The sequence below is a fragment of the Gorilla gorilla genome, chromosome 20, assembly GCF_029281585.2.
Source record: "Gorilla gorilla gorilla isolate KB3781 chromosome 20, NHGRI_mGorGor1-v2.1_pri, whole genome shotgun sequence".
NCBI lineage: Eukaryota > Metazoa > Chordata > Mammalia > Primates > Hominidae > Gorilla > Gorilla gorilla.
This window is the reverse complement of record NC_073244.2, coordinates 17,226,831-17,239,315: the sequence shown is the minus strand read 5'-3', so window position 1 is coordinate 17,239,315 and position 12,485 is coordinate 17,226,831. Positions and strand designations below refer to the sequence as shown.

The 12,485-nt window shown below is 58.8% G+C and overlaps 2 protein-coding genes across 25 annotated transcripts in view; both read left to right on the top strand.

Moving 5' to 3' along the window:
- The window catches only part of DOCK6 (dedicator of cytokinesis 6), a 63,695-nt gene extending 59,531 nt beyond the window's left edge, over nt 1-4,164 (top strand). For 5 of the 10 annotated variants that reach the window (XM_063701008.1, XM_063701012.1, XM_063701010.1 and 2 more), the window contains 7 exons: nt 738-869; nt 970-1,059; nt 1,328-1,564; nt 2,401-2,544; nt 2,631-2,737; nt 2,983-3,144; nt 3,920-4,164. In XM_063701008.1, the coding sequence (XP_063557078.1) occupies nt 738-869; nt 970-1,059; nt 1,328-1,564; nt 2,401-2,544; nt 2,631-2,737; nt 2,983-3,144; nt 3,920-3,962 (915 nt within the window). In that variant the 3' untranslated portion in view covers nt 3,963-4,164. Of the gene's footprint in view, nt 1-737; nt 870-969; nt 1,060-1,327; nt 1,565-2,400; nt 2,545-2,630; nt 2,738-2,891; nt 3,145-3,919 lie in introns of those variants that run through there. The other 5 variants (XM_055371589.1, XM_055371586.1, XM_055371587.1 and 2 more) reach the window with 2 other exon arrangements.
- A 1,427-nt stretch (nt 4,165-5,591) lies between these two features.
- The window catches only part of KANK2 (KN motif and ankyrin repeat domains 2), a 33,677-nt gene continuing 26,783 nt past the window's right edge, over nt 5,592-12,485 (top strand). For 2 of the 15 annotated variants that reach the window (XM_055371686.1, XM_055371676.1), the window contains exons 1-4: nt 5,592-5,750; nt 7,636-7,880; nt 8,850-8,965; nt 9,398-10,609. In XM_055371686.1, the coding sequence (XP_055227661.1) occupies nt 8,929-8,965; nt 9,398-10,609 (1,249 nt within the window). In that variant the 5' untranslated portion in view covers nt 5,592-5,750; nt 7,636-7,880; nt 8,850-8,928. Of the gene's footprint in view, nt 5,751-5,847; nt 5,973-7,574; nt 7,881-8,849; nt 8,966-9,397; nt 10,610-12,485 lie in introns of those variants that run through there. The other 13 variants (XM_055371683.2, XM_055371679.2, XM_055371678.1 and 10 more) reach the window with 12 other exon arrangements.

The following is a 12,485-nucleotide window of genomic DNA, read 5'->3' as shown; positions in this document are numbered from 1 at the left end:
CCTCCCGTCTCTGATCTCTCCCCCCACAGAATGATTCTCACGGGGCAGTGTTAACCAGGACCCTGGGGGTTGAGGGAACTCTGACCTCTGACCTCTCCCATGACATTGTCTCTCTGTCCCCCACACCTCTGGCCCCACCATGTCTGCCCCATCCTCCCTGGATCGGCCTTGGTAAGTGAGCATCCAGCCATTCCACTTCCTTTCCAGTCATGGGGTGGTGTTTTTAGGGTGGTAGGGAGGGGGTTCCTTCTTCCAAACTTAGGGCTGGGGACAGGAGCAGGGGAATGCCATGGAACAAGGGAACCAGAGCCTCTGTCCTAGAGTGAGACACAGCCATCCCTTCCCTCAGCCATCCAAGCATTTATTGGGTACCTACTGTATACCCATTCTTGTGGGCATCAGGGCACGGGAAGGAGAATGCCGTAGAACAAAGAAGTCAGAGCCTCCGTCCTAGAGTGAGAGACAGCCATCCCTCTCCTCAGCCATCTATGCATGTATTGGGTACCTGCTGTATACCCTGCCCCATGGGCATTAGGGACACACCTGTGAACAATACAGCCCCAGTCCTAACTTCCTATTGCAATCCATGCCCCAGTGTTCTCAGGGCCCCCTGCCTGTGCCCATGCCCTGATGTTCTCGGGGTCCTCACACTCCCATCCTGATATTCGAGACACCTATCTCTGGGGCAGGGAGACCTCCAGCAGGGGCCTCCCGGACAACCACACCCTTTCTCACAGCCCCAGCGCGTGTTCGGGACGTATTTCCGTGTGGGCTTCTACGGCGCCTGCTTCGGTGACCTGGATGAGCAGGAGTTTGTGTACAAGGAGCCATCGATCACGAAGCTGGCAGAGATCTCACACCGGCTGGAGGCACGTCCTTGTGGTTGGGGGTGGAACGGGGCATGGGGCTGCCTTGGGGCTGGAGTAGGGGCTGTCCCTGGGTGGCCCTGAGTCAGCCCTGTGTCTCCAGGAGTTCTACACGGAGAGATTTGGCGACGACGTTGTTGAGATTATCAAAGACTCTAACCCTGTGGACAAGTCCAAGCTTGACTCACAAAAGGTGGGTCCCCCAACCATTTCCCTAAAATCTTAGATTCACAGAGACTCCAAGTGCTGTTTCCTGGGGACCCTCAAATCCTCTTTCTCTGGGAAACCCCAAATCATATTTCACTGAGGGACCCCAAAACCTATTCCTCAGGGGATTCCCAAACATCCAGACATAGGAAGACTTGGAAATGACAAAGTCCCCAGATCCCCTCTCTCCAGGAACAGGGCCTGGGCTGTGCGTGCTGGGGCTGTGGGACCCTCACACCTGACCCTGCGCCCAGGCCTACATCCAGATCACGTATGTGGAACCGTACTTTGATACCTACGAGCTCAAGGACCGGGTGACCTACTTTGACCGCAACTATGGGCTTCGCACATTCCTGTTCTGCACGCCGTTCACGCCGAATGGGCGCGCACACGGGGAGCTGCCCGAGCAACACAAGCGTAAGACGCTGCTCAGCACCGACCACGCCTTCCCCTACATCAAGACTCGCATCCGTGTGTGCCACCGGGAGGAGGTGGGTGGGGATCCTGGGCCTGGCGGGGGTGGGGAGGTGAGGGGACATCAGACCCTGGGAGGGGAGGGAAGGGTAGACACAGGGACCCAGACCCAAGGTGGTTCACGGATCTCAGACCCAGAGAGGGGGGGCACAGGGACCCTAGACCAGATCCCCAGGGAGGGGAGGGGAGGAGACCAGACCCAGGGAGACCTGGGAGGCAAGATGCAGGGACCCCAGACCCAGGGTGGCCCAGTGATTCCAGACCCAGAAAGAGGAGGCAGAGGGAGCCCAGATCTAGGAAGGCCCAGGGAGGAGAGGTGTGGCCCAGGAAGAGGCCCAGGTATCCCAGAACTGGGCTGAGAAGATATGGAGACCCCGCATTCCAATCTCTAAACTGAAACCTCTACCTCCAGACCCAGGAGGACCCAGGGATTCTAGACTCACAAAGGGGAGGCACAGGGACTCCAAATCTAAGAAGGCCCAGGGAGGAGAAGCCCAGGGATTCCAGACCCAGAGAGGAGAGGTGTGGACACACTAGACCCAGAAATTGGCTCATGTACCCCAGAACCAGGTTGGGGACCCCAAACTCCAACTTCCAGTCCAAATCTCTACCTCCAGACCCAAGGAAGTCTGGAGACCCCAGAGGTAAAGCCCCTGGACCCCAGGGCACCAGACCCAGCAGACCCAAGGCTGGACCCCCCCAGAGTCAGACCCAGGAAGGCCCCCAGATTCTGTTCATTGCCTGGGTTCTTGGACCCCTCTCACTCCCAGCGGGGTCTGAGCTGCCCCCGACTGGCTTCGATTGGGACCTCCTCAGGCCCCAGCGAGTGCACACCCCTCCCCTTACCCCACAGACGGTGCTGACGCCGGTGGAGGTGGCCATCGAGGACATGCAGAAGAAGACACGGGAGCTGGCCTTTGCCACCGAGCAGGACCCACCAGATGCTAAGATGCTACAGATGGTGCTTCAGGGCTCTGTAGGGCCCACCGTGAACCAGGCACGGCTGGTGGAAGGGGGATGCAAGCCGCACGGGGAACTCCAGGTGCCATGCAGGCTGGCTCACCAGTCCCTCTCACCCCACAGGGTCCCCTGGAGGTGGCCCAGGTGTTTCTAGCAGAGATCCCGGAAGACCCCAAGCTCTTCCGGCATCACAACAAACTGCGGCTCTGCTTCAAGGACTTCTGCAAGAAGTAGGCGCAAAACCCCCCAGGAGGGGTCTTGTGCCTGCCTAACCTGCATAGGCCTGCTCTCTGCCCATCTGATCTCTGCATGGCTCCCCCATCTGCCCGATTCCCATTAAGTCCACTCTCCCAACCTGACCTCCTATTGCGGGTCTTTCTGCAGGCCTGGTCCCGCCTTATGGATGCCCCCACCCTAGTCTTGCTTTCAGTCCCGTGTGCGAGTCTCTGAGCATCTCCCACCCTCTGGCCCTCAGATGTGAGGATGCGCTGCGGAAAAATAAGGCCCTGATTGGGCCGGACCAGAAGGAGTACCACCGCGAGCTGGAGCGCAACTACTGCCGCCTGCGGGAGGCTCTGCAGCCCCTGCTTACCCAGCGCCTGCCCCAGCTGATGGCACCTACCCCACCCGGCCTCAGGTGCCTGACCTGGTGCCCCCATCCTAGAGACTAGAGAGGGGATGCAGAGGCAGACCAGGACAGATACAGGATGGGGGCTGTTGTACACATACACAGCAACATGTTTGCTGGTAGCTTGGACTTTGTTTTGTTTCTGGTTTTTTTTTTGTTTGTTTGTTTTTGTTTTTTTGAGAGACTCTCCCTCTGTCGCCCAGGCTGGAGTGCAGTGGCACAGTCTCGGCTCACTGCAACCTCCGCCTCCCAGATTCAAGTGAGTCTCCTGCCTCAGCCTCCTGAGTAACTGGGATTACAGGCATCTGCCACCACGCCTGGCTAGTTTTGTATTTTTAGTAGAGACAGGGTTTCACCATGTTGGCCAGACTGGTCTCGAACTCCTGACCTCAGGTGATCCATCCGCTTTGCCCTCCTAAAGTGCTGGGATTACAGCATGAGCCACCACCACGCCTGGCTGCGGTGGCTTTAATTTTGCATAAGCATCTGAATATGTCATCCAGATGTACAAAGGCAGGGCAGGCTCTGAGCAGTCATTTCCCAGATACATGAATTCATCTTTCTGAGCCTCAGTGTCTACATCTGTAAAATGGGGATGATTCATACCTTCCGTGGTGGACTGCAAGAGAGAATCGGAGAATCCCACAGCCAGATCAGGGACAGGAGAGATCCCAGAAGGATCCTTGCAGGAAGACGAGGAGGAGGAGGAAGAGGATGTGGGCTGGGAGGTCTATGGAGTTGGGGGCCCCATGGCCATGCTGACCCACCCTCATTCTTTTTCCAGGAACTCCTTGAACAGAGCAAGTTTCCGAAAGGCAGACCTCTGAGCCCACAAGGACCAAAGCTGTACCTAGAGGAACCAGCACCTGGGCCTCAGCTGTCTGTGCTGCGAGGGGAGTCTGCCCTGGTGCCCACTGGTCTGTGGGGTGACCACACTGTACTTGGGGCTGGGCCCTCTGCCCCTGTGTCCCCATCTGTATGCACTGATGCTTCCTCCCTTTTTTAATTTAAAATGGTTTTTATAAGCAACCTGTGCCATGTGGTGCGGTCACTAGGGGCTGGGTCACATGCTTATCACATGCTCACAGTCCACTGCCCCATATCCACACATCCCTGCATCATCAATGGAGACACCAAGAACATACTGGGTGCCAGGGACATCGTGGTGACAACAGGCACAAATTCCTGCCCTTGTGGAGCTGATGTTCTAGTAGGGAAGGCAACACACAAATAATGTCACATGCTTACCTGCAATAACAATACCTGGTTTTTGTTTGTTTGTTTTTAACAGACGCTCTCACTCAGTCCCCCAGGCTGGAATGCAGTGTCACAATCATAGCTCACTGCAGCCTCAAACTCCGGGGCTCAAGCCTCCTGAGTAGCAGAGATTACAGGCACATGCCACTGTGCCTGGCTTTTTTTTCTTTTTCTTTTTTTTTTTTTAGACAGAGTTTTGCTCTGTCACCCAGGCTGCAGTGCAGTGGTGCAATCTCGGCTCACGACAACCTCCACCTCCCAGATTCAAGTTATTCTCATACCTCAGCCTCCCGAGTAGCTGGGATTACAGATGTGCACCACCATGCCAGGATAGTTTTTGTATTTTTAGTATAGAAGGGGTTTCACCATGTTGGCCAGGCTGGTCTTGAACTCCTGACCTCAGATGATCCACCCACCTCGGACTCCCAAAGTGCTGGGATTACAGGCATGAGCCATTTCTCGGCCCCAGGTGGTTTTTTGTATTTTGTTTTTTGTAGAGATGGGGTCTTACCATATTGCCAAAGCTGGTCTCCAACTCCTTGGCTCAAATAATCCGCCCACCTTGGCCTCCCAAAGTGTTAGGATTACAGGCATGAGCCACTGCGCCTGGCCTAATTTTTTTTCACTTTAAAATTTTTTTGCATAGACAGGGTCTTGCTATGTTGCCCAGGCTGGTCTCGAACTCCTGAGTTCAAGCAGTCCTCTTGCCTTGGCCTCCCTAAGCACTGAGATTACAGGTGTGAGCCACCTCGCCGGCTTAATAATATTCATTAAGCCCTTGCTGAGTGACTGGCTGTGTACTAAAAGGGCTCCCAGAAAGATCTCTGCAAAAGTAGGCCACTCCATTTATGAGAGTTTTTAACCCGAAGGGCCTCCTTCCTGATGGTTAGGCCCCTTCCTAATGGTCAGTGAATCTTCTCAACGCTCCTATCAGGTAGCTAACATGATCATCTCCATTTTACAGATGGGTAAACTGAGGCACAGAGCAGCAAAAGTTTGGTGGGTCTGGGATGGGAGTCCAGGTCTGGCTGGCGCCGGCGCCCAGGACTCTGCAGCCTCCCTTCTCGCGCGGCGGTCACGCCACCGTGTGCCAGGCCTGCGCTGGGCCGCTTCCAGCCCTGGGCCGCCTGGGGGAGGGGTGACCTCCCGCTGCCGCGTCCGCCCCGCGCGCCCTCCCCGAGCTGGGCCCCGGCCAGCTCCACCCCCTCCTGCCGCCGAGCCGTTCCGCCCCCCGCAGCGGCCCAGGGACAGCAGGCGGTGGGGGGAGGCCGGCAGTAGGAGGACCCTGCCTCGGGGACTTAGGGAGGAAGGAAGGACGAGGCCGGACACCCAGGCGCGCGCGCACACCTGCTGTCCAGGTGAGATCCAGTCTCCAACCAGCGTCTCTGCATCCCCACCCCCCACCGCGGCCGGGGCGCCCGGGCGGCTGGAGAGGGCGGTGCCGGCTGGGGGGGCGGGACCAGCCGGAGGGGGCGTGGTGCGGGCGGAGCCACCTCCGAGGGCCGGGCGCCCAGGCTGCGGCGCGCGCGAGGACGCTCGGGCGGCGGGACCCAGGGAAGGCAGCGGCCGGAGCGCGCAAGGCGAGTGGGACCCGGGGCTGGGTAGGGGTTCAAGTCCGGTTCGGGGATCGAGTGTGCACCCCCCCCCAACACACACACCTACTATCCTACCCCCCGACTCCAACCCTGGGACACGACCTCGCTGGTCTCCACGAGCCGCTGCCTCCAACTCCACCTTCTGTGCCCAAACTTTCCAGACTTGGAGTGTCTCTGTCCCCGCGTCCCTGCCCCCTCCTCGTCTTTGACCCCATACCCCCATCGATTCCTCCCAGTACCCCCCATCGATTCCTCGTGCCCTGCCAGTTTCTCCTGTCCTGGCTCCCCTCTGCCCCCTCTCCCCTGTCTCTGTCCCACTTTCTGCCTCTGTTCCCCCCCGGCTCTGCCCTCTCCCCGCACTGTCCCCCCTCGCCCTCCTCCGCGGCCATGCCCCAGGCGGCGGGAAGGCGGCCGGGCCTGGGCTTGGCGGCTGGGCCGGCGTGGGGAGCGGCAGCTGTTTGCCATTAGCCGGGGATCCCACAGGCCCCGCCCCTTCTCTGCACGGGGCGGGGTCCTTCTCGCCTCCCCCCACCCCAAGTTTGGGGCGGGAAGAGGGGCGGGAAGACCCCCCCCACCACCGACCTCCGCGATGTGCAGGCCGGTCTTGGGTGGTGGGTTGGGGAGGCCCGCGCCCCTTCCCTGCGCTCCCTACCTGTCCCCTCTTATAGGCTCCAGTCTCTCCATCTGTCTTATCCTGTCACCCCTTCCCCATTCCCCAGGGGTCCCATGGCGAGAGAAGGGTCTCAGCCACAGACATCCATCTCCCCCACCACACCCCCTCGTCTCCTTTCTCTTCCCCTTACTCGGGACGTGCTGGTCCTCATCGAGGGCGGTGAGATGACTGAGGACCCTCAGACCTCAGTCTCCATATCTGGGAAACGGGTAGAGATATCTGATGTGGAGTCTGAGGGTGGTGGCTTGGTGGGCAGTGGGGGGATCCACCAGGCTTAGGTTCACGTTCAGGCCCAGCCACTTCCCCGTGGCCCCAGTGACCCCGAGGCAAGCCACTGTACCCTTCTGTACCCTCTGCATCCCCTGTCTGTGAAACGGGGCGATAAGTGCCCATCTCATAGAATTGTCATGACAATTAAGAGTTGATGTTAGGCTGGGTGCAGTGGCTCATGCCTGTAATCGCAGCACTTTGGGAGGCCAAGGCGGGCGGATCACCTGAGGTCAGGAGTTCGAGACCAGCCTGACCAACATGGAGAAACACCATCTCTACTAAAAATACAGAATTAGCTAGGCGTGGTGGCAGCTGCCTGTAATCCCTACTACTCGGGAGGCTGAGGCAGGAGAATCGCTTGAACCTGGGAGGCAGAGGTTGCCGTGGGCTGAGATCGTGCCATTGCACTCCAGCCTGGGCAACAAGAGCAAAACTCTGTCTCAGAAAAAAAAAAAAAAAAAAGAGTTGATGTTATTATTACTGTTACTATACTATTTGCCCAGCAGCACCCTCACTTCCCCCACCTCCACCCCCACCCCACCCCGCTCGGCTATTCCAATCCTGCTCCAATCCCGCTTGCTCCCTGCTTCTCCATCTCTCTTTGGTGGCCAGAAAATATTTTCAATCAACTTTCTGTTGCTCAGGGGTGAGCCTCCAGGCAAATGGAAAACGGAATTTCCTGCAATTGGTGACCATGTGTTCCAGGTGTTGAAAGACAGAGAAGCGAAGACAGAGACGTGGAAAGACAGGGAGAGAGACACGGAGAGAGACGCAGAAGGACAGAGACGTGGAGAGAGACGCAGAGAGACAGAGACGTGGAGAGACACAGGGAGACTTGGAGAGAGACAAAGCAAGACAGGACAGGAGAACAAGGACAAGCTCAGGTGCCCCTGGAGCCCCAGCCCTGCCTTCATGCCCAGCAGGTGCCCTACCTGGCCCATCCTCCCAAGGTACCTGCCGGCCCCAGCACTCAAAGGCCAGAAAGGATTCACTCTGATGGCGGGATGGGCTGGGGCCTCTGCAGCATGACGGCTGGAGGTCAGATAACAGAAAGGACCAGCCAAGTTCAGATGGGTTATATTGGGGACAAAAGAGCCCTGGCCAGCCTCCAAGGCTGAGGGGGGTTTAGTGAGAGGCTCTGATTGTCCCTCCCTTTTGCAGCCTCCAGGCGCCCCCTCTTACTTCCTCCCCTCCACCCCCAGGACTTCCTGGGCCTCCACCCGGCCCTCTATCCCTACTGCGCCCCTGGGCCCGGACGCATCCTAGGCGGGCAGGAAGTTCTGTGTAGCCCGGCAGTGAAACTGTTTATTTTTAGAGAAAATTGTTTCCATAAAGGGGAAAGGCTTCACTCCTAGCTGCCTCCCCAACTTTCCCTACCCCTTCCCCCCGACCCAGTCCAGGCCTGACCCAGCTCTCAGCTTTGGGGTCACTGGGGGTCCCCTTCGCCATGCTTTGCCTCTCTTTGTCCCCCTGCGTCTCTGTCTCCTCAGATCCTTGCAGGAAGATGAGGTTCCCTTCTTCCCCAACCGCTTAGCGCCTCAACCCCCATCCTTCCCTGTGGCCAGCTCCGGGCCTGGGCTGAGGGGAGGGGGTGCAGGAAGGGTGGGGCCTGTTGGGCTTGGGGCCCCCCAGCCCCAGGGCTATGTGGAGGCTGGGCTGTGGGAACAGCTGGAGCCTGTCCAGGGCCTGGACAGATGTGCAAGCAGGCAGTGAGGTTTGGTTTCTTTGTTCCAGACCTGCCGGGGGGAGGGGGTCGGATGGGGGGGGCCCTTCCGCAGCCAGGCTGGGTGTGCGTCTATGAGTGGGTCCCAGACCTGGGTTGGGGGGCTGGGTGAACCAGCTGTGGAGGGGGCTGGCCTCATCTCCTCCCCTCCCCCTACAGACTCCTAACTCCTGGCGCCGTGGTTCCCTTTCCCCAGGTAAGCCTCAGCCGGTGCTGCAGGCAGTCAGACTCGCAGTCCCTCAAGTGACTTCCAAGGAGCATCTGCAGAAAAGAAGATGGCCCAGGTCCTGCACGTGCCTGCCCCCTTCCCAGGTCAGGGGACTCAGGGAAGAGGGCCCTGCCCTGGGGAGCTTCAGTTCTGGAGGCCTGAGGGGGCTGGGGATCTTGCCCTGGGGACTTTGAGGGTGGGACACAGCCCAACAATTAGAGGTCTGAGGGAGGAGGCAGAGTCCTGCCCTGGGAGGGTCTGAAGGGGGAGGCAGAATCTTACCGGAAAAAGGGGGTAGTCTAAGCCGGGGGATAGAGCCCTGTCCTGGGGGATTTGAGAGGCGACATAGCCTAGCGCCGGGAGTCTGAAGGGGAGGCATAGCCCTGCTCTGAAGGGTCTGAGAGCAGACGCGGTTGAGTACCAGGTGGGCTCCCATCTCTTCGGCAAATAAACCCCAACTCTCCCCAGGCATCAGTCTTCACCCTGAGAATGGGGACAAGAGGATTCAAAGGTCCTGGTGTTTCTCCCATCCCCAGGGACCCCTGGCCCAGCCTCCCCACCTGCCTTCCCTGCCAAGGACCCCGATCCACCCTACTCCGTGGAGACCCCCTATGGCTACCGCCTGGACCTGGACTTCCTCAAGTACGTGGATGACATCGAGAAGGGCCACACGCTGCGACGCGTGGCAGTGCAGCGCCGCCCCCGCCTTAGCTCGCTGCCCCGTGGCCCTGGCTCCTGGTGGACGTCCACTGAATCGCTGTGCTCCAATGCCAGTGGGGACAGCCGCCACTCAGCCTATTCCTACTGCGGCCGTGGCTTCTACCCTCAGTATGGTGCTCTGGAGACCCGCGGTGGCTTCAATCCGCGGGTGGAGCGCACGCTGCTGGATGCCCGTCGCCGTCTCGAGGACCAGGCGGCCACACCCACCGGCCTGGGCTCCCTGACCCCCAGTGCGGCCGGCTCGACAGCCTCCCTGGTGGGCGTGGGGTTACCACCCCCGACACCACGGAGTTCAGGACTGTCCACACCGGTGCCTCCCAGTGCCGGGCACCTGGCCCACGTGCGGGAGCAGATGGCGGGTGCCCTGCGGAAGCTGCGGCAGCTGGAGGAGCAGGTGAAGCTGATCCCTGTGCTCCAGGTGAAGCTCTCGGTGCTCCAGGAGGAAAAGCGGCAGCTCACAGTACAACTTAAGAGCCAGAAGTTCCTGGGCCACCCCACAGCGGGCCGGGGTCGCAGCGAGCTCTGCCTGGACCTCCCCGATCCCCCAGAGGACCCAGTGGCACTGGAGACCCGGAGTGTGGGCACCTGGGTCCGAGAACGGGACTTGGGCATGCCTGATGGGGAGGCTGCCCTTGCCGCCAAGGTCGCTGTGCTGGAGACCCAGCTCAAGAAGGCGCTGCAGGAGCTGCAGGCAGCTCAGGCCCGGCAGGCTGACCCCCAGCCCCAGGCCTGGCCACCGCCGGACAGCCCAGTCCGCGTGGATACAGTCCGGGTGGTAGAAGGGCCGCGGGAGGTGGAGGTGGTGGCCAGCACAGCCGCTGGCGCCCCTGCACAGCGGGCCCAGAGCCTGGAGCCTTACGGCGCAGGGCTGAGGGCCCTGGCAATGCCTGGTAGGCCTGAGAGCCCACCTGTGTTCCGCAGCCAGGAGGTGGTGGAGACAATGTGCCCAGTTCCCGCTGCAGCTACCAGCAACGTCCATATGGTGAAGAAGATTAGCATCACAGAGCGAAGCTGCGATGGAGCAGCAGGTAAGCAGTCGCAGGCGGGCAGGGGAGAATGGCTTGGCGGGGGTGGGGGGGGGCCTCTTTCTCCCCATGGCTCATCCTGGACTCTCAGAATGCCAGGGTCCAGGCAGGGTGCAGTGGCGCATGCCTGTAATCCCAGCACTTTGGGAGGCCGAGGCGGGCAGATCACTTGAGGTCAGGAGTTGGAGACCAGCCTGGCCAACATGGTGAAACCCATCTCTACTAAAAATACAAAAATTAGCCAGGTGTGGTGGCGTGCGCCTGTAACCTCAGCTACCCAGGAGGCTGAGGCAGGAGAATCGCTTGAACTGGGGAAGCAGAGGTTGCAGTGAGCTGAGATTACACCACTGCACTCCAGCCTGGGCAACAGAGGGAGACTCTGTCTCAAAAAAAAAAAAAAAAAAGAATGCCGAGGTCCAGCCCCAGCTCCCTGACCTTCCACCAGACACATCAGTCCAACTCTTAGAGTCTCTGTCTTATCATCCACAAAAGGGGGAGAATTGTGCAGCCAACCCTCAGGGCTGTAGCAACCATGCAGAGAAATTAGGTGACTGCCACTTTGTCAGTATCCAGAAAGTGGGAGGTATTTGGGGGAAAGTTCCCCAAGGCTGTTGGTTTACCAGGCAGAAACCTCCCTGTTTATTCAGTAAGTGGCAGGAATCAATCTCGGAGCTGTTCAAGCAGTGAAAAGGAAATGTGTTATTATGTAACTGATGACAGCTTCAGGCATGGCTGGATCCAGGTGCACAAATATCTTGTTGTTGTTGTTGTTATTAAGAGATAGAGTCTCGCTCCATTGCCCAGGCTGGAGTGCAGTTGGTGTAATCATGGCTCACTGCAGCCTTGACTTCCTAGGCTCAAGCAATCCTCCCGCCTTAGCCTCTCAAGTAGCTGGGTCTACAGGCACACACCACTGTGCCTCGTTAATTTTTTTTATTTTTTGTAGAGACAAAGTCTTGTTATGTTGCCCAGGCTGGTCTCAAACTTCTGGGCTCAAATGATGCTCCTGTCTTGGCCTCCCAGAGTGCTGGGATTACAAGCATGAGCCACCACGCTGGCCTCAGTGCTCAGATATCATCAGGAATCTAACTTGGTGCCTTTCTCTTCTTGTTTACCCTGGGAGCTTCTCTTTCAGGCAGGCAAGGGAAGGTGACCTCACTGCTCCAGGCATCTGTCTGTCCAGTTTAGTGGAGAGGGAGCTCCTTAATCCAAAGAGCACCAGTAAAAATCCCAGAGGGGGCCCTCATTGGCTGGCCTGGGTCACGTGCCCATTGCTGAGCCAATCACGGTGTCCCTGTCTGCCTAGCCATGGACGCCGGGGGTAGGGGAGCCCCACCCAAGCCCTGTGGCCTTTGAGGGAGGAAGGGGGTGCTTCCCAGAGGAAGTACTGAGTCCTCATGCCAGGAAAGGGGATGCCGGCTGTGCAGAATGTCAGCTGCTGGGTTGTCCTGAGGTCCCTGGGAGAAGCCACCCAAATGACTCATAATAATGACAGCTGGGCCGGGCGCAGTGGCTCACGCCTGTAATCCCACACTTTGGAGGCCGAGGCAGGTGGATCACTTGAGGCCAGGAGTTCAAGACCAGCCTGGCCAACACAGTGAAACCCCGTCTCTATTAAAAATACAAAAATTAGCCGGGCGTGGTGGCGCACACCTGTAGTCCCAGCTACTCCGGAGGCTGAGGCAGGAGAATCGCTTGAACCCGGGAGGCGGAGGTTGCAGTGAGCCAAGATCACACCACTGCCCTCCAGCCTGGGTGACAGAGTGAAACTGTATCTCAAAATAATAATAATAATGACAGCTGGCTGGGCACGGTGGCTCACGCCTGTAATCTCAGCACTTTGGGAGGCAGAGGCAGGCAGATCACTTGAGGCCAGGAG